The sequence below is a fragment of the Ailuropoda melanoleuca genome, chromosome 6 (assembly GCF_002007445.2).
Source record: "Ailuropoda melanoleuca isolate Jingjing chromosome 6, ASM200744v2, whole genome shotgun sequence".
Taxonomy (NCBI): Eukaryota; Metazoa; Chordata; class Mammalia; order Carnivora; family Ursidae; genus Ailuropoda; species Ailuropoda melanoleuca.
Window position 1 is genome coordinate 42,187,840 of NC_048223.1, and position 22,438 is coordinate 42,210,277.

The 22,438-nt window shown below is 51.9% G+C and overlaps 2 protein-coding genes across 13 annotated transcripts in view; one reads left to right on the forward strand and one right to left on the reverse strand.

The window, feature by feature from the left end:
- SNRK (SNF related kinase) overlaps nt 1–3,110 on the forward strand; it is a 56,771-nt gene extending 53,661 nt beyond the window's left edge. For all 8 annotated transcript variants that reach the window (XM_034662319.1, XM_034662322.1, XM_034662325.1 and 5 more), the window contains one exon: nt 15–3,110. In XM_034662319.1, the coding sequence (XP_034518210.1) occupies nt 15–455 (441 nt within the window). In that variant the 3' untranslated portion in view covers nt 456–3,110. The remainder of the gene's footprint in view (nt 1–14) is intronic.
- A 2,800-nt stretch (nt 3,111–5,910) lies between these two features.
- The window catches only part of ANO10 (anoctamin 10), a 224,788-nt gene continuing 208,260 nt past the window's right edge, over nt 5,911–22,438 (reverse strand). For 2 of the 5 annotated variants that reach the window (XM_034662329.1, XM_034662327.1), the window contains one exon: nt 12,765–13,364. In XM_034662329.1, the coding sequence (XP_034518220.1) occupies nt 13,296–13,364 (69 nt within the window). In that variant the 3' untranslated portion in view covers nt 12,765–13,295. Of the gene's footprint in view, nt 6,793–8,505; nt 8,580–9,721; nt 10,027–12,764; nt 13,365–22,438 lie in introns of those variants that run through there. The other 3 variants (XR_004626046.1, XR_004626047.1, XR_004626048.1) reach the window with 3 other exon arrangements.

The window sequence follows — 22,438 nt, forward strand, 5'->3', positions numbered from 1 at the left end:
CGGCAATCCCGCGGGGCTCGGGCGGGAAGCCCTCGGGCACGTCGGGCAGCACGCGCCGCTGCGCCGGCCCCGGGCCCGGCGAGCTGGTGCAGAGCCTCAAACTCATGAGCCTCTGCCTCGGCTCCAGGCTGCACGGCGGCGCCAAGTACATTCTCGACCCGCAGGGCGGCTTGTCCTTCTCCAGCGTCAAGGTCCAGGAGAAGTCCACGTGGAAGATGTGCATCAGCTCCACGGGGAGCGCGGGCCAGGCCACGGGCGTGGGCAGCATCGAGTTGTTCTCCGACCGCGTGGCGGACAGCAGCGCCGAGTTGGAACGGCTAAAGAGCAAGAACCTGAAAAATAACGTGCTACAGCTACCTCTGTGCGAAAAGACCATCTCTGTGAACATCCAGCGGAACCCTAAGGACGGGCTGCTGTGCGCCACCAGCCCGGCCAGCTGCTGCCATGTCATCTGACCGGGCCCGCGCTGGCGGCTGGCGCGCTTCCTGCTCGGAGCGGTGAGGACCGGCTCACTTCACTGTTCTCTCTCCGGTTTCCTCTTGTAGACTGGGCGTTAGGGGCAGTTATTTATTACCTTCTCATTTGTTCGCCTGACGATGTGACAATGCATGGTCTTTGTGCATGCTGCTAGACACTTCTTTTCCAGCTGAAAAAGTCTATTGTGTAATTTTTACATTTATGATTTTAATGTGGATGATCAGGATTAAACTAAAATGTATATTTGGAACCTAATATAAATGGAGCACTTAGAAATCTGATGTTCTGCACTTAATCTAGAGAGAAAAAATGCTTTTGTTTCCTTGTGAAAAATCTAAATTCCTGTCCTGACCTTCTGTGATAACGGAAGCTCCGTGCTCTGAGGCACACTCCGTGGTGTCGGAGACAGAACCAAAGCAATAACGTTGTGATGCCGACAGGCCTGGAGCCTGCGAGCTGGTGCGTGCCCCGCCTTCTGAGGCCTGTGGGAGCAGAGTACAGCGAGCGTCTGCACTGAGAACCTTAAAACCATGATTTCAACATACCCACACCTGTTTGTCTTAAGCTATAGTGTGAAAAAAAGTTTGGGTTCTTAAAATTTAACTGAAAAAGATTTTCCTGTTTTGTACTAGGTGAGATAAAGTACTTAGATTTATAAGGCAGCTTCCCCGTAGTGGTAAACGACAGCAGACAATCTTCTTTTGTAATGTGACGAAGTGAACTGATGGTGTCTTAACTACTCATAGAGTGTGTAGTCTGTCTAACAGAACAAAAAGATGCTCGGGGTAAATTCCTTCCTGTAGGGCACACCCTAGGGTTTCCTTTAAAACCGTGTAGATAGAAGAAACTGCAGGGCCTAATACGGAAGCAAAGGTGCACACAGAGGTTGGCAAAGTCAAAACCCTAGAAATTTAAAAAAAAAACAACTGGGATTTGATTTTTAGGAGTTTGGTAATTAGATTGTCTCTTTTGTTTTTTCCATTCTGTATCCTTTAGCTCAGTAAGCTATGGGATTTGGCTGATCAAAAACACGTAAAAGAGCAAAATTCACACATACAGCAAACAAAAATGCACAAAGCCTGCTTTGTTTTTTTGTTGTTGTCGTCGTTTTGGTTTTTGCTTTTTTTTTTTTTTCTGGAAGTGTTTTTTACATTGCCTTCCTGCCAAAACAATAATCAAAGAACTCTTGCTTTAAATTTCCTGTGCAAAGACTACTTTTGACCAGATAATCATCTTTCATGGCATTTTATCTTGTAAGACGCAGTATATTGCAGATTGCTAATTTTGGAAGGGGCCAGATGCTGCTTTTTCAGGCTGTGCCCTGGGGGTCTTCAAAGCAGTGCTTATCCACATTGGTGATAGGATGTGGCTGGGCCAGGGTTGGCGTGCGCGCCTTCCCACACTCAGCAGCTTTCCTTCACGTCCCTCAAGTGACACTTACTTTGTCTGTAGAGCGGGCAGAGCACCAGAGGACTGCATTCCATTGGTCACGGTTTCTCCAAGTACACACTGACTCTGCTGCTTAGGGTTCATAGATTTTACTCCGAACTCTGCTAAACTAAGACGATACGTAAAGTACTTACTTACTCTCTAGACCTAGGCTAGATGTGTTTTAGCTACAGCTCTAGTTCGTTGTGATACTCATAATTGAAAGCTACCGGAAAAGATGTGTGGGTGAAGCCATAGAACATATTTGCTTGAAATTCTTGAGCAGGGATCTTATAAAGGGCCAGAAATAAGATGTGTGGTTCACGTAGATAGTGAGCGTAACATCTGTATTAAACATAGGAGAGAAGTTTATAAAGGGCATTGGCAATAAACTCTTTGTTGCAGCTGTTTTCCAAGTAATGTAAATCCTTTTTCCTGTGATGTATAGCCTTGGAATGGCACCTTTTAACTAACCCATATGTGTTTGGTTCCCAGTGGTTTTTATACTCCGATGTATATACGGTGCTCACTTTAGGATCGGCAGTGTTGACCGTCTATGCTGCATAGCTGTATTATAGCCTTATTAGTTGTGTGTGGTTGGTTGACCCTCGGGGTACGCAGATGTTAGTCTGAGTGGCGTCTTACTCATTTGTTCATAAGTGAGTGGTTGTGCATGTGTTGTATGTCATAGTATGTCGTCACATAAAAGGGAGGGAGCAAATAACCATTGCATTAAGATAATATTGGACCAAACTATTTACTAGCTCTGAACAGTTTCTTGTACCCCTTAACCTGTCTTCAGAAGTTGCATAGAGTTATAGTAGTGTGTAAATTAAATATTGTGGAAAAACAATTAGTCTTGTATTTTTATGTGTGTGTACATATATTATATATATATACACATATATATATATATATATATATATATATAAAATTATGTACTTCTGGCAATTCTATCTGTATTTAAAGATGTGACAATCTTGACACCGGTTATAAGAATAGCTGTGAGACCGAATCAAAGAAAAGCTATCCCTACCAAGTAAGAATTGGTGTGTGTTAAGAGGGTACAGAATTATCAGCGGATTTGGTCAGTTGCTTCCACTGCTGGTTGATTTTCCTCATTGTGTAAACATTGACAGGTATGTGACAAATGGGAAAAAAAAATCCAAATAATAAAGTGGCATATTGGTGTTCAGCAATATAAACCGCGTACCCTGTTTCTGTTTCTTGTCCTGAACGCAGCCGTATACGGACCCAGCCTGGGTGACTCATAGCTTGGCACATGCCGTACACCTGCGCTGCCAGCTGTGACTGAAAAAATAGCACTGGCACTGTTCTTGCCTCGAACTCAAGACCGCAAGTCTCAGGTGGCCCTGGGACTGCCCATTCATTATGCTTTATTTCCCCAATTCATCACTTCCCTCACCGTGCTCCCAAATAACGGAATAAACTGAAGCCGTTAGAACTGCCGCGGGCTTCAGCTTCACACTCCCACCTTCGTCTGAATCCGCATGCCCTGCCCTGTGTGATCCTGGGGTCACTTCCTTTACTCACACCTTGAAGCTGTATGGGGATGAGTGAGGCAGCCGCAAGAACTATTCATTCTCTTCTTTCTTGCACCCTCAGTCTTTGCCTCACTTCTAGATCATTCCTAACAGCAAACAAACATGACTTTATTCCTCTACCTTAAAGAGATGTCTTTGTTTTTCTCCTCTTCGCTCTTTGAACCCTTCCAGTCAGGTTCTTGCCGCTGTTACCCCACCATAACTGCTTTGCTCAAGGTCAGCAGTGACCTCCATGTGCTAAAACCAGTGGTCAGTGTTTAAAACCAGCTTTGAGATTTAATCCGCATAGCACATAATTCACCAGTTACACAATTCAGTGCTTGTCACTGCATTCTCAGAGTTGTGCAACCATTACCATAAACCCAGAAAGCAATCTGTACCTGTTTGCACTTCCCTTCCTGTCAGCTCCCCACTGCAGCCTTAGCCCCTGATGACCACTAACCCCAGCAGTCAACTTTTAAACCATGGTAGCGTTTGATGAGTTGGTCACCTTTCCTCATAAACCTCCCATTGTTCTGGGCCCCACTTCCACCTCACTGCTTTTCATCCCACTGGCTCCTCTCCCAACCTCTGAACTTGGAGTATCCCAAGTTCATTTCTCGATCCTCTGTACTTCTGTCTTCTCGGTCATCCCATTCAGTTTAACATTTACATGCTGATAGAACCCAAAATATATGTTTAGCCCACCTCCCAGGAACACCAGATTCCAACAACCTGTTTGACTTCTCTACATGGATGTGTCTAATAAGCACCTAAGTTTGTACATGCTCAAAACTTAAAACTTCCCTTCAAATCCTCACCTTCCTAATGCTTCACATCTCATAAATGGTGGCTCTAAACCTTTTGCACAAGTCAAGAATCTGGGTATCCTTCCCTCTGTCATTCCAATATCCAAGCTATCAGCAAATCTTACACACAATTCAAAAATTGACCAGTTCTTACTGCCTTCCCTGCCATCATCACAACTGGACAACTGTAAGTGCCTCCTGGAGGGTCTTGCTGCTTTTGCCCTTGCTTTCTCTTTTCTGTTCTCTGTACAGTAGTGTGAGTGATCCTTTTAAAAGCTAAATCATGCCATGTTTCAATGAAAGGTGTTTAATTTCCAAATATTTGGGGGATTTTCCAAAATACTAATTTCTAGTGCAGGTCTGTTTTGTCTAGAAATCATGCTTTGTATAATTTAAATCTTTTAAAACTTACCAAAACTCTTCTAATGGCTCAGCTAATGGCCTTTCTTGGTGAGTGTTTTTGTGAGTGCTGGAAAAGTGCAGTTGTTGGTAAAGTGTTCTACACATGTCAGTCCCAGTTGCTAATTAATGTTAGTCAAGTCTTCTGTATCCTCGTTGATTTTCTGTCTCGTATCAGTTAGTGAGAGAGGAGTATTGGAATCTAGAATTGTGGATTGGCCTATTTCTCTTTTTAGTTCTATCAGCTTTCCTTCATGAACTTTGAAGCTTTGTTGTTAAGTACATACACATTTAAGATTGTTAAGTCCTCCTGATGGACTGATCTTTTTCATCATTATGAAATGTTCCTCTTTATCTCTGGTAAATGATTCTTTGTCATGAACTCTACTTTGTGTGATACAGCCTCTCTAGATTTTTCTTTGATTGGTGGGAGTATTTCTTTTTCCATCTTTTTACTTTTAACTTATCTGTGTCTTTATATTTCAAGTAGAGTTATTTTGTTTTGTTTCGGGATTTTTTGTTTCTTTTTTATAGTCACCATATAGTGGGGTCTTGCTTTTTTTTTCTAATCTGCAAATCTTTGCCTTTTATTTGCAGTATTTTAGATCAAGTACATTTAGTGTAATTATCAACATGGTTGAATTTAAATCTACCATCTTTCTGGTTTTCTGTTTGTCTCATCTGTTTCTTGTTTCTTTTCCCCTCTTTTACTGTGTTCTTTTGTTTGAGCACTTTTTATTGGCTCATTGGTTGTGCATCTTTAATTTTTTAGTGGTTGCTATAGGGATTTATACACATATATATATGGATGGGCATATATATAAATATAGCACATTCTATTTATATATTTATGTAATATATATAACACATAAAATATAAAATATAAATAATATATGTATAAAACTGCAGTCTGCCTCATGGATTGTAAGAACCTTACAACTGTATTTCCACTTTCCTCTTCCTGTCCTTTGTGCTATTGTTGGCATACATTTTATTTTTATATATGCATAAATATCTTTGTTTTAAATTGTTTTCTTTTTAAGAGATAAAACATAAGGTTAAAAAGTCTCTTTTACCTACATCTTATTTCCAGCACTCTTCATTTCTCTGTGTAGATCCACATTTTGGTATTTTCCTCTGTTTCAATGAAAGGTGTTTAATTTTTATACAGTGCAGGTCTGCTGACAATAAAATCTGTCAGCTTTTACTTGTCTAAAAAAGTATTTTTACTTAATTCATGAAGGATACTTGCATTGGGCATAGAATTCTAGGTTGATTTTTATTGCAATGCTGGACAACACATTTTACATTGTTGAGTGCTAGATTTTTTTATTCATGTGAAAAGTGTTGGTTTTCATTTTGGAATACGGTTACTTGGAAGCAGGTAGATCCTTTGGGGTTTTGCTTTTAAAGTGTGTTAGGACAGATCCAGAGCTGTCTTGGGACTAATTTGACCCGTACTGAGACAATACCTCCCAAGCACTCCAATGAGGTGACATGTCACTCCACTGAAGGATATGCCAGACTTCAGGGTGCCCCTTTCCCTTGCTGTTCCCCACAGCTACCCACTGGGCTCTGGGGAGGCATAGATGAGAAGGGGGAATGGGACTTGAGGCCTCCTTGAGCTAAGGGGACTGAAGCAGCTTGTTGACTGCCAGCCCATTGTATTTCTGAGGACCCCTGATTCCAGAAGTGAGCACTTAGTAGGCACCCCACTCCAAGCAGGGTGTTACACAGGTTGAGAAGGTAAGAGGGAAAAAAAACTGAATCTTCGTCCTTCTGAGTTCATAATGCCCTCGAGTAAGAAATGAGGATCTAAATTCATACCAGATGAAGATCAGAGATGGTGACGTGTGGCAGGGCACTGCTGGGAGGGTCCAGAGAGTTCCAAGGAGGGCGAGCCCGGGGAGGGAGTCGAGTTGCCTGCCGGGGACGGAGAACGAATAGCTGGGCAGATGCAGGTCAGCAGCCCCTGCAGGTGCCGGGAGCCTGCGGTGGACTTTGCCGAGGGAGAGTCTGCTTGGCTTCTTGGCTCCTTCATCCTTTCCCAAGCATGCTAGGCTTTCTGGACGGGAGGACTGCAAGAACCGGAGGCTGGGGGTGCCCAGCTGGAGGAAGTGGCACGGGCGAAAGGCCTGCATGAAGGGGAAGTGACACTGATTCAGTGCCCATTGTGTGTGGCCCGTTGTTAGCCCATGCCCCGGGCTTGGAAGGGCCGCCTCGATTTACTGCTCTGCTCCTAGTTTGTTGTCTTGAAATTCTTAAAACCTTTCCAGCAAGGGTACCACATTTTCATTTTGCACTGGGCCCCTTGGGTTCTGCCCCTGGCTGAGAGATTCCTTGCAGATCTGTACTCCACAAGTACGGGAGGTCATCTCAACCCTGAGAAGGGGGGACTTTGGTGAGAGCAGAGACCCTAAGGGAGCAGCAAAGGCCAGAGACAGGAGCCCAGGTCACCTCCAGTGTGGGGATAAGAGAGAGCACCGAGGAGGCAGAGAGTGGAGACCACAGACTACGAGGCCAGCAGCTGAGCCTGAGAACTTGCTGAGGCCGAGTGGTCTGTGCATCAGCTCTGAGCACCAGAGACTCCCCTGAGCTCGTGGAGAATGAGGTGGAAGCAGGTGCTCGGAGGGCTCTCTGAGAAGTGTCAGGAGTGAGGCGGAAGTGGTAAAGTGAGCATGTGGGTGTCATTTTGATGTTGCCACGCTGAGGGACAGGTGGGCAGCGCACTGGCCCCGCCTCACCATGTGGGCCCTGAGGCTCAGAGAGTTAAGGGGCCTGCCCAAGGGCACGCTACACCTGCCCAAGGATCTGATCCCAGAGCCCACTCCTCAGGTTGCCCACCTGGATGGGGAGAGGAGAGACTGGCCTCTGACATTACCTTTGACCTTCCGGCACCAGAGAGCAAGGCAAAGCAGTATTAAGCCTTGTCCTGTAAGGTTCCACTTTAAATCGCACTGGGGCGCATACCGGACCTGTGTGTATACATCTTGTTACCTTTCTTTTCTTTTCTTTTTTTTTTTTAAAAAGATTTTATTTATTTATTTGACACAGAGAGAGAGCCAGAGAGAGAGAGGGAACACAAGCAGGGGGAGCGGGAGAGGAAGAAACAGGCCCATAGCAGAAGAGCCTGACGTGGGGCTCGATCCCATAACTCCAGGATCACGCCCTGAGCCGAAGGCAGACGCTTAACCGCTGTGACACCCAGGCGCCCCTTTCTTGTTACCTAACGCCTGAAATTTCCAAATTCAGACATGGCGGGTCCTAGGGGACCGTGGACCTGTAGGTGAGACCAAGTCGGGCAGCTCCTCACCACCTGGTGAGGCGAGATCGTTTAGAGCCAGGGCCGAGAGCCGGCTCTCATGACATCTCCCCAAGAATGCCAGCAGGGAAGAAGGGTCTCTCCATCCCCAAGATGCCCGTGGTCTGCGAGGAAACCGGACCTTCGGCCTGTTTGTGTAGAAAGCCCGGCGACACCCAGACCGCGGACACGCAGTTTAGGTGGGTTGATTCAGGCGGTCAGGGCAAACCCCGACCTGCACCCCGACCTGCGCCCTTGAGGCGCGGCGCAGACGCGCGGGGCTTCGGCCCGGCTTCCAGCTGCTGGGCGGTCCGGGCCAGCGGGGGGCCCGAGGGCGGCGCGGTGAGCAGCCCTGGCCGCTGGCCCTGCCCCGCTGCGGGGCTCCATCTGTGACAGACACAGCCTGTGGGGCCCGTTTTCAGCCTCGCCTTGTGGGGTTGTGAGGGGCAGAGGTCACCTTAAAGGGGCTCATCAGCCGCCGGCAGTGGGGAGGCATCATTGGTTTCCCTTTCTCGAGCCAGACAGCTGTGTAAAGGGAGGCACGTACCGCGTCTACACGGGAGCTGCCTTCCGGTTCATTATTCGGCACTCTACCATGATTTCCCGGGTACTGAACAGCACCTGAAAGTGAAGATTCGGCCTCCAGCTGCGCGCCCGGGGCCGGCTGTGCCCAGCAGGGCCCGTTGGAGTCTGGGGACGGCTGCGGGGTTGTGCTCCCCACGAGGGTCAGCAGACCTGGACTTAACCCGGCTCTGCCCACTGAGTCCTCCTGCCTGGGCCTCGGCACGCCGGGGGTAAGAGAGAGGACGGTGAGGGGGTCGGGGCCGCGTGCTGTGGGTGCCCCCCTCCCCAGTCTAGAGAGGAGGCCACGGTGTCCGCGGGCCGTGTGTCAGCTGCGTGATCTGGGCCGCACACTCAGGGCCAAGCGCCACCATCCCTCTTTCACTTGTTTAATAACCACGTGTGGCCCACATCCCATCTGCAGGGGGCCAGCACCCCCTCCCTCCCCTGACTGGCCCGAATATCCCGGGAGCCTACAGAGGGCCGGGGCAGATGGGGAAGGCCTCCAGCCCCACACGCACGGCTCCTCTGCCCCCGCTCCTGTTCAGGCAGCACGGGGACAAGGCGGGGGAAGGAAGCTGGCTCCTTCCGGAGAGAAACCAGAAAGGCCTCTGCCCTCGCCATGGTTCTCGAACTTCGTGGGCTCGGCATCCACGGCGGCGTCTTCAGAGCTTTGACTCCCGGGCCAACCCGCCCACATCGCCTTCCTCAGGCCCGGGGTGCTGGGAGCAGGGCCTCCGCTTGAACAAGCTTCAGGTGGTGCGCTCCCAGGGGGGTGCGAACCCATTCTGAGCCCCCGAGGCCCTGTGCTGCTGAGCAAATGCCAGCACCGTGTGAACCGGCCCTGGATGCACCTTGGGCGCGGCCCCTGGGCTGGCTGGCAAGACCGCCTAACTCGGACTCTTAGAAACAGGACGAGCAGTGTCCCACAACCTTCCCGGGTGCCCACTTTTGCATGGATGAGAAGACCATAGATGGGCCTCTTGCCAGGACTGGAGAAATGTCTTCCATCCCCTGGGGAGGCCTTGGCGGACGAAAGGATGCTGCCAAGCTGAAGGATACAGCTGGCCTGGTTCGGGGGCCGTGTCTTTCCTCCAGGGTTGGGTGGCCTCCTGGAGGCGCTGGTGGCTCCAGTCTCAGGCCCCCTGCCCTTCAAGCCACCTTTGGGTGAGCATGGAGGACAGGGAGGGAAGCCTGGCCTGCTTCCTCAGACTCGGCCGTGCTGCCTGCTGTTGGCCAAGAGCTGGTGCTGGGGACTGTCCTCACGGGGCCATGGGATTCTTGAAAGAACTCAGCTGGAGGACGCTGGATCCCAGGCCCTCTTCCTTCTGTGGCTAGTTTCCTTCTGGAGAAAGTGTGGGAGCTGCAGGGGTGAGGGCTGAGGAGAGAGCGGGTGGCGGGCAGCTTGGTGAAGACCACGGTACAATCCTGGCAGATGTGGGCCCACGGGAGCTGTGGGGAGAGAGCCACACTGCTGGGGGAACCCCGTGGGCCTCAGCTTCCCCATCTATAAAAGAGAACAACATGAGGAAACTGAGGCCCGTGGGAGGTATCAGGGAGGCCTGTGGGCTCCTGGCCTCCAGCTTCATCGTAGGGCTGGGTATCCCTAACCACTGGCTTTTGGCTTCCTTTCCTAAGCCACTAAGATGAAGACTGGACCTCAAGTCTGAGCTTTTGAGCTGCTGGTGAGGAGTGGGACAGTGTGGCCCTCAGGAGGGACAGAAGGTCCACTGTCTGACCCCCTTTCCCCAAGGCTGCCGCCGGGGGCTGGACTCTGCCAGCGGAAGCCCAGGCCTAGTCATAGGGACACTCCGGGGTTGCTGTGGCACCTGTGTGGGGCACGACAGCCCAGCTCTCTGTTGGGGGTGCCCACTAAATGTCAGAGCACAGAACTAGAGGTCATGCTGGTTGTGTGGGGGAGTTGGGGTGAGGAGTGAACCAGGCCTCGGCCAAACAGCACCAGGGTCAAGGCCCACCGACAGTCTATGGGCTCAGCATATCAGCGCCTCAGAGAGCTGGGTGGGTGGTGGGGAGAGTGGTCTATGGGGAGAGACCACTAGGCGCCTTCCATAGTGGGCTGTGCAGACCTCCTAGAGAGTCGGGTAGCAGCCCTACCCCTTTCCTGCCCAGCAAGGGCTGTGGTCCCCCTGGGGCTGAGGAGCATTTCTGGGCCGGCCCAGGCGGCGGCCGGGCCGCTGTCCTCCTGGAAAGCCAGTGGTGACTGGGCTTGGAGTCCACACACTCGGGCTCGGCCTCCTCTGGCTCACTGCAGCGTGGACAGCCCCTCTGCCTGCCTCTGCGAAACCCAGGGCTAGCCTCCTAAGGCTCTCCAACCCTTTCCTGCGTGTCCGGGCCTGATCCACCCACTGGGAGCGCGGCTGGGTCCCCTCTCGGTGCTGTTCCCTCCTGAACAACTGGGCTGGGGCTGGCACTCCGGTGTCTACGTGTGTCAAGGTAGGTGGGTGCCTTCTCTCTCACCCGCTCTGGGGGCTGGGCAGGCTGGGGACACGGGAGCAGGGAGCTCACTTGGCTTCTGTCCTCAGGGACACTGGGAGGACTGGGGAGCAGAGAGGGGAGGTCGGCTTGGGCGCAGCCGTCAGGAGGCCTGAGGCAGCGGGCACGAGGTGGGGCAAGGGTGTGGCTTGGGAGGCCAGAAACGAGAGAACAAGGGCCAAATCAGTGGGCAGAAGAGCGGAGGGAGGTGAAGTGCAGGCACGGGCCGGTCGGGCTTTGGAGCGGGGTGTGCGGCTGGTGCAGGGGAAGGAGGTCCCTGTCCGCTCAGTTAGGAGGATGAGGGACCACAGAGCGTGGGGCCGTGAAAAGGCCTTGGCGCCTCCCATGCCCACTGCTGGGTACCTGCCATGAGCCAGAAGGCACAGAGCAGCTCTGGGGCCAGCAGACCTACACGGCACCCCTCCCACCAACCTCCCTCTTGACACAACCTGGCAGATGCTACATCCAGCCTCCACGTCCCTGTGGCCCCAGTGAAGGTGGGTCCTGTGTGTCCTGGCCTACCCCAGGGGCACCGTCTGCCCCCCGCACAGTCGGCTGTGCTCTGGTTAGGCACTGTGCTCTGCTGAGTCGTACTGAGGAAGGACACAGGGAGGTCCCTGGGAAAGACAGTCTTGAGTGCAAGGACCCCTGGCTCTGCACGGATGCCTCACAGTGTGAGAGAGGCCACCACTCAGAGGCAGCTGTGAGCCCATGGGCAGGGACTTGAGCTAACTCCTGTTCACAGCCAGCACCTGGGCGAGACCAAGAACTGGGCCAAGGACCCCATCTACACTTTCTCCTTCCCCGGCAAACACGGCACCCAGGCTGGACTGTGAGGGAGGTCCTGGGGACTCAGCTCAGGACCACAGCAGTGGCTACCATTCGCCGGTGCTTCGAAACATGAGCATGGTCCAGCAAGTATTTTCAAGCATGGAACCACCACTGGATAACTGGGCCATGGAGGGCCATAGATCAGGCAGGGGCTGGGTACAGCCAACCCAGAGATGTCTGCGCTGGCCGACTTGGCGGTCTAGCAGGACCAACCCGACAACCCTGAGGACAGCCGGGGCCGTTGGGGCTCCCAGCATACTATGCTCAACAGGCCTATTGACGCCACCTCCACTTGGAGGTGAAGGAGAGAATCAAGACGCTGGGACCCCAAGGTAGACAGGTCTAGAAGCTAGAAGGTCCTCAGCCCTGCCCGGCTGCTCTTTCCCTTGTGGAAGGAAGGGCCCGCGGGTCTGTGGTGCACCAGCTGTGAGGAACAGGGGCCCAGGCAGGGAGGCTGAGCTTGACAGCTGGCAGGAAAAGGGAGCCACGCTCTGCCCTCCCAGGTGGTCCCCACGGTTAGACGTGGGTAGACACAGCCAGGGGAGAAGCCTGAGCTCCAGAGTTACCGCCTCTGTGCCTGTGAAAGAGGCGCACGCAGCCTTCTGGGCACAGGCAGGGGTGGATGGCAGCCCTGGGCAGAGGCCCTCTTCCGCAGGGGTGAGCCCAACCAAGGTGCGGGGTGAGGCAGCTGGCCCTCACCAGTGGCCCTTGCCAGTCCCCACGAGGGGGTCAGGCTCCAGCGGCAGCAGAACCTCCCAAGAACTGGCTGGGCCTGGCCACAGGCTTTGGAAGGGGCACACAGGTGCCCGGCTCAAGCTGAGTTCCCCCCAGCTCCCCGCCTCTGTGGCTCCCCCTTTAATGACCTGACCCAGGGCTCGTTTCAGAGGAGGGCGGGCTCAGTCCACGTATGGTAAGTAGGAGTCAGAGAGGTACATGTTGCCTTTAATAGCTTCGTTACTATGGTTTTTGTGAGGAAAAGGGTCTGTTGACATACTGCAGAACAGGACCAGGCAAGAGGCATTTAGAGCTGTCCAGGTGCTGGAAACACTGCCTGGCATCCCTCCCTCTCAACTAGGCTCAGCAGGAAGCCCCTGCAGACTGGCCCCTCGCTGGTGGCGTGGTGGGCACACACCCGACCTGCGACCCAGCCCACAGGGCTGACCATCACTGTGAGGGGCGCTCAGGGGGCGGTGGCCCACCGCAAGCAAGGCTCTGGGCCAAAGTCGGGCCGCTGCAGTGGGTGGGAGGGAAGGAGGAGGCCCGGTGGGGGACTGGGAAGGGCTGGGTCTCTGCTGCCCTCGCCGCCCGCCCTCACCAGGACACCACAGAGGGGAAGAGGGTGCCTGCCGTGTGGCGTCGCTTCTCGTGGCCACACACTGGGTCCGGGTTCAGGGACCGCCATGTTGCTCCAGGAGCCCCTCTGCCCTCACTCAGGGCGGCCCAGACAGGCGTTCATGCCTCCTCCTCTTTATTGCCTTCCCTTGATTCCTCCTTCAGGTTCTGGGCCATGAGCTTCATTTGCTGTTGAGAGAACAAAGGACACAGGGTGAGCCAGGCGAGCCTGCCCGGTGGTCCCATGGGGGGGTGTGTGTGACACAGGCTCCCACCCCCGCTGTGGGAGGCCCTGGGCAATAGTGTCCCTTGAGCTCCATCAGAGCACACTCTGCGCCCCGAGAAGCCAGGTGCTCTGACACTGAGGCCTCCTGAAAGTGCAGAGCCCCCGCTTCGGACCCTGAGGAGATGGGAGCCAGCAGGCATGGGCTGGGAATGCTGTGCTGTGGGAACCTACGAGCACAGCAGAAATTCTACAGATGCAGAAGTGAGAAGCAGCAGCTGGAATCTCCTCCTCCCTGGACCCCCAGGGCAAGGGGGAGGGGAAAGGACACAGCAGGGTCAGTGCCTGGAGCACTGACTTGGGGCCAAGTTCTTGCTCTGTGCCTGTAAACTTGGGGACCCTGGAAAGTGGACCTCTCTGAGCCTTTGTTTCCAAATCTGCACGCTGGGAGCCATGGGGCACATTTTGCCCGGTGGACGTGGGGTCATTCTACATGACGTCCCTGGCCCAGAGCAGATAGGCCAAAACAGCAGACATTTTCACCAGCCCTCTGTCCCTACAGCCATAGAACCATCTCGAACCATGAGGCCATCCAGTGCCATTGGGGACATCCTATGAAATCTCCCTGAGAGCCAGGCCAAGACAGATGTGCAGCCTGCCAGGCTCACAGGGAGGTGTCAGAAGGAGCCCACAGCCAAGGACAAGGCAGCTGGGGGTGAGGAGGTCCTGTTGCTCCCCAGTTCTGGGGTGCCCCCCGCCGGTCTCCGAGGACCCCCCACAGTTCCCAGCCCTCTCTGTCCTGTGGGTGCTGGAAAACAGGACTATAGCTCTGCCATGTTGAAAAAATGAATAACTCCTTTGGAATCTGGCTTAAAATACACACGCTGATTTTTGATAACAGTTATTTACTTCTGGGAAAAACAAAACTCTGAGCACAAACACTGCTGCTGCTCCAGGTAGCCGGCCGCCCCTCTCGGCAGCCCCAAGCACGATGCGGGGCTGGACACAATGCCAAGCTCTCTCTGTTTCAGGGAGAGGAGTCCCATTCCTAATGTCTAATCCAAAGCCTCCGCCTCCTGCTTCAACCCTATTCCCCGCGAGGCCCCTTTAGCTCTGTAGTATCTCAGGAGACCCTCTCCACTCCAGACAGTCACCGTCTCTGGGCCTGGAGGCTGCCCCTCTCCCTGTGGGCTGCGGAGGGGCCTGCCTGGCTCTTGCTGGTCCAAACACAAACAGGCTTTAGGGGCCGGCTTTTAATGCGGAATGGGGCTGGTGGGCCTGCTGGTGGGAGTGAGCGCTTCCTGCACGGGCCACAGCATTTCCCAGGCCTCCCTAGAGTAAGCCGTGGGCACGGGAGTCGATCCCAGCCTCAGGCCCCACGGCTGCGATGTCTGTACAGCCGTGACGGTGCCTGTCGGCTGTGGTTCACAGACCTGGAGAAGCAGACCCGCCAGGCCACGTGAGACTCTCCCAGAAGTTAGGTTTTGCATCGGCTCCCTCTTCTGCTGCTACTAGCACTTCCTACCCTCTTATGAGCCCACTTCCCATGTTAACTGCTGATGTAAAACATCCTCACAGGAAAACGGTATATTTCAGCCCAGATTCACCGCAGACTCCTCTAGCTGCTGCCATCTAAGACTTACAAGACCTTTTTAAATGTCTTTTTGTGAGAAAGAGAATATGAATCTATTTCCTGATTTGACAAGTAGCCGTAAGAAATTAAAGGCTAAATAAATTTAACTAAACCAGAACTATAATGAGGATAAAATATTCCCTAGTGTGTCATGGAATTTTCTAGCCAGGCTTCCCTAGCATTCCACATGGGGAGGAAAATCAAAATGGGTTTTGATCCAAAGGAGGCTGTAAGGCTCCCTGCAGGGTGCAAGCTGCTCTCCCATTCTGTGTGTGGCTGTGGCTGGGGCCCCTTGCCAGCAGGCGGAGGACTGCAGAGCTGTCCGCAGAGCTCCCAGCAGGGCTGTCCTGCTCCTCGGAGGCCAGGAGGAGGGGTCTGTCTGACGTGCGCTCTCCCCTGAACTACCCAGCCCAAGGCGGGAGCCTCACTTAGGCCCGGGGAGGGACTGAGAACCCGCCTCCCCACCTGCAGCGCCTGCCCTCTGCAGGGTGGCTCCTGAGCACAGGGCATGTTCAGGAGGTCACGGACTATCCGGACTATCCGCACTGAGCTGCGCTGCTGACGGCAAAGGTAGGAACGATGGCCAGGGACCCCACCATCCTCTCATGCCCCAGCCCAGGCAGAGGGACCATTGTGCCCAGGAGTACCCCTCTCCGCAAGTGTAGTGACCAGGCTCCTCCATCTAGTGGGTTGAGCCAAGCCTGCCCACAGCCCTTCCCGTTGGTGGTGGGTCCCTCAGGGCCTGATCTGCCTCATGGAGCTTTGTGACCCCCACGGGAAATATGGCCCATGGTGGGCGGAAAGGCTGTGCTTCCCAGGCCTTTGCCAGTGTAGGGCTGAGCATCCCGGCTGTGAGGGGAGCGGAGGCTCGTCTCCCTGTGCCTCCTACACGCCCTGCCGGACGTGCTGGCCAGCGGCTGAAGCAGAACTTCAAACCTGCGGCTCAGGCCCAAAGAAACATCCAAGCAGTTTAGAAGAAACAAGGTGCAGCAGCCTGTTTGCCACAGATGGAGACTTAAACTGGTTTTGAGGTCAGGGAGTGACACCCAGCCCTGTGCTGTGCAAACCGGCAGGCCTCGGCCATTCCTCCTGAAAAATGGAGTCAGAAGCCACTGTGCCTTGAGCCTGGCTCTCAGGGAAGCCAGCTGCTCTCTGCTGCTCATGGGCCTACATCCCCTCCATCTGCTGTCATGAACTTGGAAAAGAACCCTCCTCCACCCTCCTGGTGCAGAAGAGCCAGGAGACTGAGCCCCAGCCCAGCCTGCTTCCCACACCCTCCCCTCCTGGGGGGAGACCATAAGCATTGGCAGAATGAACTCCAGAAGCACAGATTTTCTAATCTGAAAGAACCTTGATCATCATTCAGTCCTGTGGCCACTTAGGAGTCTGGAGAGCCTCTTAAATGCAGACTCATCCGCCTCTCCCTGAGACACTAACTCGCTGGTCTGTAGTGGGGCCCAGGTCTCCGAATTTTTAACAAGCCCTTGAAATTTCTTCCCAGACCTCCCCAGACTTGGAAGTCTGTGACCTGTTGCCTGCCATCTTTCACAGATGAGCAAGCTGGAGTGGTGGGGATGGGCAGGTCCCTTACAGACCGCGCTGTGGGCTCAGGCCGAGAGTCACAGGGCAGCCCCCGGGCACCAGGTTGCTCCGGCAGCCCAGCTCTCTGGCTACTTCAGCTCTTTAGCAGCCCTGCCTGGGGGTGTGGGGCGGGGGGAGCAACAGTATCCCTTAAAAACCAAAAAAAAAAAAACCTGGCTTCATTAGGGATTCTTAAATTAAAGCCTTATTAAAAATATAAGCAAGATAATAGTGCTAACTTCTTCCCTACAAAAAGCATCAGAGTGAAGAGAATGAAATCTTCCCCAATTCATGACTCATTAAAACACTCATGCTCCAAATAATTCTTTAAAACAGCACAGACTGACTGACTTCTTGTGTCATTATTAGTAATGATTTAGAGGAACCTCATCACAAAGTGTGCTGCCCAAATGCACAGCTTTACATAAGAAAGGATGCATCATCGGATCCATTTTTCCCTGTGGGCAAGTACAGAAACGCTTCCGGAGCCCTGCAGTGCTTTCTACAGACCTGGGACGGCCCCTTCCCCCTCCCAGGCTTGTAGACGAGACTCTCTCTGGCTGAACAATCAGCTCTGGGATCTTTCTATAACAGCACTCAGGAGATCACAACCAATGGATTACATTATTGCCCAATTTGAAATCTGTTAGCAGCTACTCCATTACCCCTTCCCCTCAAAAGCAACAACCACCCACAGAAAGACTCTATCTGGGCAGCTCGCGGCTGAAGGACAGAAGGAGCCTGTGCATTAATCTCTTCCTGTTTACCAGAAGCTTCGCTGGCCAGGACCTGGCTCCGTGCAGAGCTCAGCGGCTGCCATAGGGCCAGCTGCTGGCCTCATGGGCTCAGGCAGGAACTATGTTCTCCGGCCAGTTCAGTCCGGCGACGGCACCTGCAGCACCGGGCTCCCCAGATCTTGCGCAGAGGCCTGGTGACAGAGCGCTAAGATCACCGGCCCCCACCCACCTCCATTCTGATGTAACTGGGCTCCCCCAGGGTGATCCTGGCACGCAGGCCCGGTGGAAGGAAGACACTCCTCCAGCTCTAGTGAGAGGAAGGGGTAGGACTGAAAGCCTCCCTCATGCACAGCCCTGTCCATGCACCCCTCCTTAGCACAAGCGAGGGCTTCTCTCTGTGTCATTCATTGACCAGGCTGAGGCTAAGCAACTTGTCTGAGGTCATGTACCTAGAATCAGGGCAAAAATAAGCAAGGGTCTGGCCGTTCAGGTGAAAAAGAAAGTAAAGAATGGAACGTTTCACGAGACTTTTTTTTTTTTTTAATATTTTTTAAGTAATCTCTACACCCAGCGTAAGGCTCGAACTCACAACCGCACAGACCAAGAGTCATGTGCTTTTCTGACGGAGCCAGAGGAAAGCTTACCTCAAACAGGCAGTATTTTGGACATACTCTAATATAACGATGAAACACTCCAGATCTGCTCTAGGCCTGGCAATGCCTTCAGGCTCTGACAAGCCCCACCACAGTGGAGGAAGGGCAGGAGGGTGCAGGGGCAGTGACCCCTCACTCAGGCTGTCCTGAGGGGATCATGTACACCACCTCTCCCTTTAGGAAGGCCTGGTTTGTCTCAGTATTTGACAAAAGGTACAAAATGTGAGGTCTGCTGATGATTAAACATGCCTGCACTCTGAGTCCCACATCCTCACCCCAGCCAGCTTCTCTCCCAGTCACCCCATCTCGGGGGCCACTACCACCTGGCTGCTCGGATCAAAACTTGAGCCCTTATGGTGGATGCCTCTGGGCCCCTCCTCTGGCTTCAGTCTGCCGTGGGGCCCCGTCAAGCACACCCACGGCTCCCAGTGTCGGCCTCCCAGACTCCTCGACGTCGTCCCAAAGCAGCCCAAGCCAGGTTTTAAAACAGAGGGTTCCCATAGGTTCTAGACTCAACCCCAGGTCACTCAGCCCAGAGGGGCTGACTGTTACCATCACCCTCCACTGTAATTCCTGCACTCCACTCACACCATCTGTTTTTGTCAATGTTTATGTGAGGGTTTTTCCTGCTTCAACGTTCTATCCCACCTAGTGTGGACTCCCCAGAGAGGGGGCAAGACTCTGCCCCCACAGGCCACACACAGCACTGTGAGCTGGAGCCAGCGTTCTGTTAATACCTGTGGAAGAGGGACCACAGCCTGGAGTCAATGGGGGCAGCTGGCGAGATCTCCGTTCAGCCCACAACTCAGCATGACTACAGTGAACTGGGAAAGCCTCCCTTCTCGGTGGGTACGTAAATGAGACACACTCCTATTCTTTTTTTTTTTTTTTTTTTTTTTTTTTAGTCTCTCATGTTTCATTCCCCCTTCTGATTACCCCCCTTTTCTTTATCCCTTTCTTCCCCTACCGATCCTCCTAGTTCTTATGTTCCATAGATGAGAGAAATCATATGATAATTGTCTTTCTCTGCTTGACTTATTTCACTTAGCATTATCTCCTCCAGTGCCGTCCATGTTGCAGCAAATGTTGAGAATTCGTTCTTTCTGATAGCTGAGTAATATTCCATTGTATATATGGACCACAGCTTCTTAATCCAGTCATCTGTTGAAGGGCATCTCGGCTCCTTCCATGATTTGGCTATTGTGGACAATGCAGCTATGAACATTGGGGTGCATATGGCCCTTCTCTTTACTACGTCTGTATCTTTGGGGTAAACACCCAGTAGTGCAATGGCTGGGTCATAGGGTAGTTCAATTTTTAACTTTTTAAGGGACCTCCACACTGTTTTCCAGAGTGGCTGTACCAACTTGCATTCCCACCAACAATGTAGGAGGGATCCCCTTTCTCCACATCCTCTCCAACAATTGTTGTTTCTTGCCTTGTCTATCTTTGCCATTCTAACTGGCGTAAGGTGGTATCTCAGTGTGGTTTTGATTTGAATTTCCCTGATGGCTAATGATTTTGAACATTTTTTCATGTGTCTGTTAGCCATTTGTATGTCTTCATTGGAAAAGTGTCTGTTCATATCTTCTGCCCATTTTATGATTTGTTTATTTGTTTCTCGTGTATTGAGTTTGAGAAGTTCTTTGTAGATCTTGGATACCAGTCCTTTATCTGTGGTGTCCTTTGCAAATATATTCTCCCATTCCGTGGGCTGTCTCTTAGTTTTTTTGACTGTTTCCTTGGCTGTGCAGAAGCTCTTTATCCTGATAAAGTCCCATAAGTTCATTTTATCTTTTATTTCTCTTGCCTTTGGAGATGTGTCGTGAAAAAGGTTGCTCTGGCCGATGTCATAGAAGTTGTTGCCTATGTTCTCCTCTAGAATTTTGATGGATTCCTGTCTCACATTGAGGTCTTTCATCCATTTGGAGTTTATTTTTGTGTATGGTGTGAGAGAGTGGTCAAGTTTCATTCTTTTGCATGTAGCTGTCCAATTTTCCCAGCACCATTTATTGAAGAGACTGTCTTTTTTCCACTGGAAGTTTTTTCCTGCTTTATCAAAGATTAGTTGCCCAAAGAGCCGAGGGTCCATTTCTGGGTTCTCTATTCTGTTCCATTGGTCCATGGAGACACACTCCTATTCTTGAAGGCAACATCACTATCTGGATCACAAATCTCCTGGTCACATGTATGGGGTCCCAGAAAACACAACGCAGTGTGCGCTTTATGTCAGAAGGCCCAGGATGTCATTTGGAGGCCTAGTTACCTGCGTGGGTAGCAATGCAGGTCTGGGCCCCTTAGGATTGTGACTCCGTGGGAATGGGAATCTGGTTCCCCCGGAGCCCCAGATGTGGCTCTGGCTCTGGCACAGGGGGTCTGCAATGACAGCTGGGGAGGTGGAGGCAGGAGGAGAGTCAAGGGCCACCAGGAAGGTTGCCAGATTACCAGCTTGATCCCAGCTGGACACGAAAACCCTCCAAGATCAAAACCCAGCTCCAAAGAGGCTCCAAGACCTGGTGGCCCAGCCCAGCTCACCCAATGGGTGACATGCCGGGGGCCAGAAGTCCATTAACTGCACAAGCTGACCCCAGCGAGGGTAAAGTCAGTTTAACATAAAAAAAATTTTTTTAAATCTATTTTTTAAATAATTGTGTGGGTCCTGCTTTCTCTGTATAGTTGGTATTCAGAGCTAAATTTCCAAAATCAGAAGTTAAAGGCTCTTGGAAGGAAAACTCCACAGATAAACTGAGAATGCAAATTACTTTCTATAGAGTGTGAGGGCCCGCAGAAGCCTGAGGCTTGGTTCCCAGCCATCTCCAGGTAAGCACTTACTCTGATGCTTCTGGAATCAGGAGCCAAATACGTTCGATTAGCCACAGCTGTCTCTGAAACCTAGGCTGCTAAAATTATGTATCTGCCAAAGCTATGGAGTGCTATAGGTGGCCAAATGGTGCTGAATGCACACAAAAATGACGAAGTGAAACTGATGAGCAAGTGGCCTACCTTGCTGGGTTTGGGAAGCGCAGAAAGCCCTCATCTGGGCTGCTCACGGCCTCTGTCCTTCCACATTCCATCAGTGGGTTCTGGTATTTTCTCTGAGGTATGGGCCCCTAAATGCAATCCTTTCCATTTATCCAAAATTTGCATGAAATTACTAAGCAATGAATGTAGCAGACCATTCATCAGCACCCTGGCTTTCAGCGTGGGATGGGCACACTCCATCTAGTTGGTTCCCCAATGACTGTGAAGCAGGCAGGGGTGTCCAGAGCGCAAGCCCCCGGCTTCATGCATGTTCTCTGTGCCAGCTTCATGTAATTATTGGCAACTTACTCCCCGCCTGCTCATTTCCTGCATTTCTAATTGTGCTTATATATCCAACCTCTTTTTCCCTCCTGCTTGATTGATCTAACTTTTAATGTCTGATACATTCTATTATCTTTGTGTAACTTAGTGACCAACAGTTATATCACAATACGTACCAGATACTGTTCCAAATGCTATTTACTCATTTGCTCCTCAGAACCACCCTATGAGAAACATATCATTGTCATCGTGTTATAGATGGAACCGAGGCCCAGGGAGGCTGAGAAGCCTGCCCAGGGTCACACAGCTCACAGGAGGTTTGAGCCCAGCCCGCTGATACGCCTCTGGTTTTGTGCTGTTATGACATCGCTCAGCTGCCTGCCGCAGCCACCTGTGGTGGGAGATGCCGGGTCAGCTGGCTCACACTGCCGCTTCAGGGGGGTTTGCTGAGATGCTTTTGATTCTTGGTGAGGCCTCACTTTTGTCCCGTCCCACCTGGCTCAGATTTTCTGCTTCTGCTAAGTCTCTAAACCACAGGAGTCCGGCTCTAGAACCCACCATGTTAACCCCTCTCCTGACCTGTAAGCACAAATTTAAGCAAGATTTTAAAAAGTTGCTTACAACGCCAGGAAAGAAGTGTAAGAGTTAATTTTTTTAAGAAGACAGAAATCCTTGGCTTTTTTTGCCTTTTTTTTTTTTTAAAGGAAAGGCCTCTGAAGGGCATAAGAACTAGAAAATGTTGGGAAATGCCGTGGGAATGTTTCCTGGCAAAATCACAAGTGCTCAAACAGCTCAAATATGGGAAAAAGGCTAGCGATGGGTGAACCGCTAAGGAGAGCACCTTCAACAAGGAAGACAAGGAATACGGAAAGAACCAGGACCTAAATCTGGCAATAAAGTGCAATTCACCAAGCACAGAAAGGGGAATACAGACAGTCATACATTATTCAGGAACAACCAAGGTTAAAATAAGCGATATCTCCTTCATTAGATGAAGAGAGAAAACTGGTAACAGATGTTGCTTAAAAGGCAGCTGAACTGAATGGATGTATTTTGGAAACACCCAGACCCAAGTGTAGAGAAGAAGGATGGCGGGCCCTGGAGTGCCTGGGGACATCCACAAAGGGGGGACA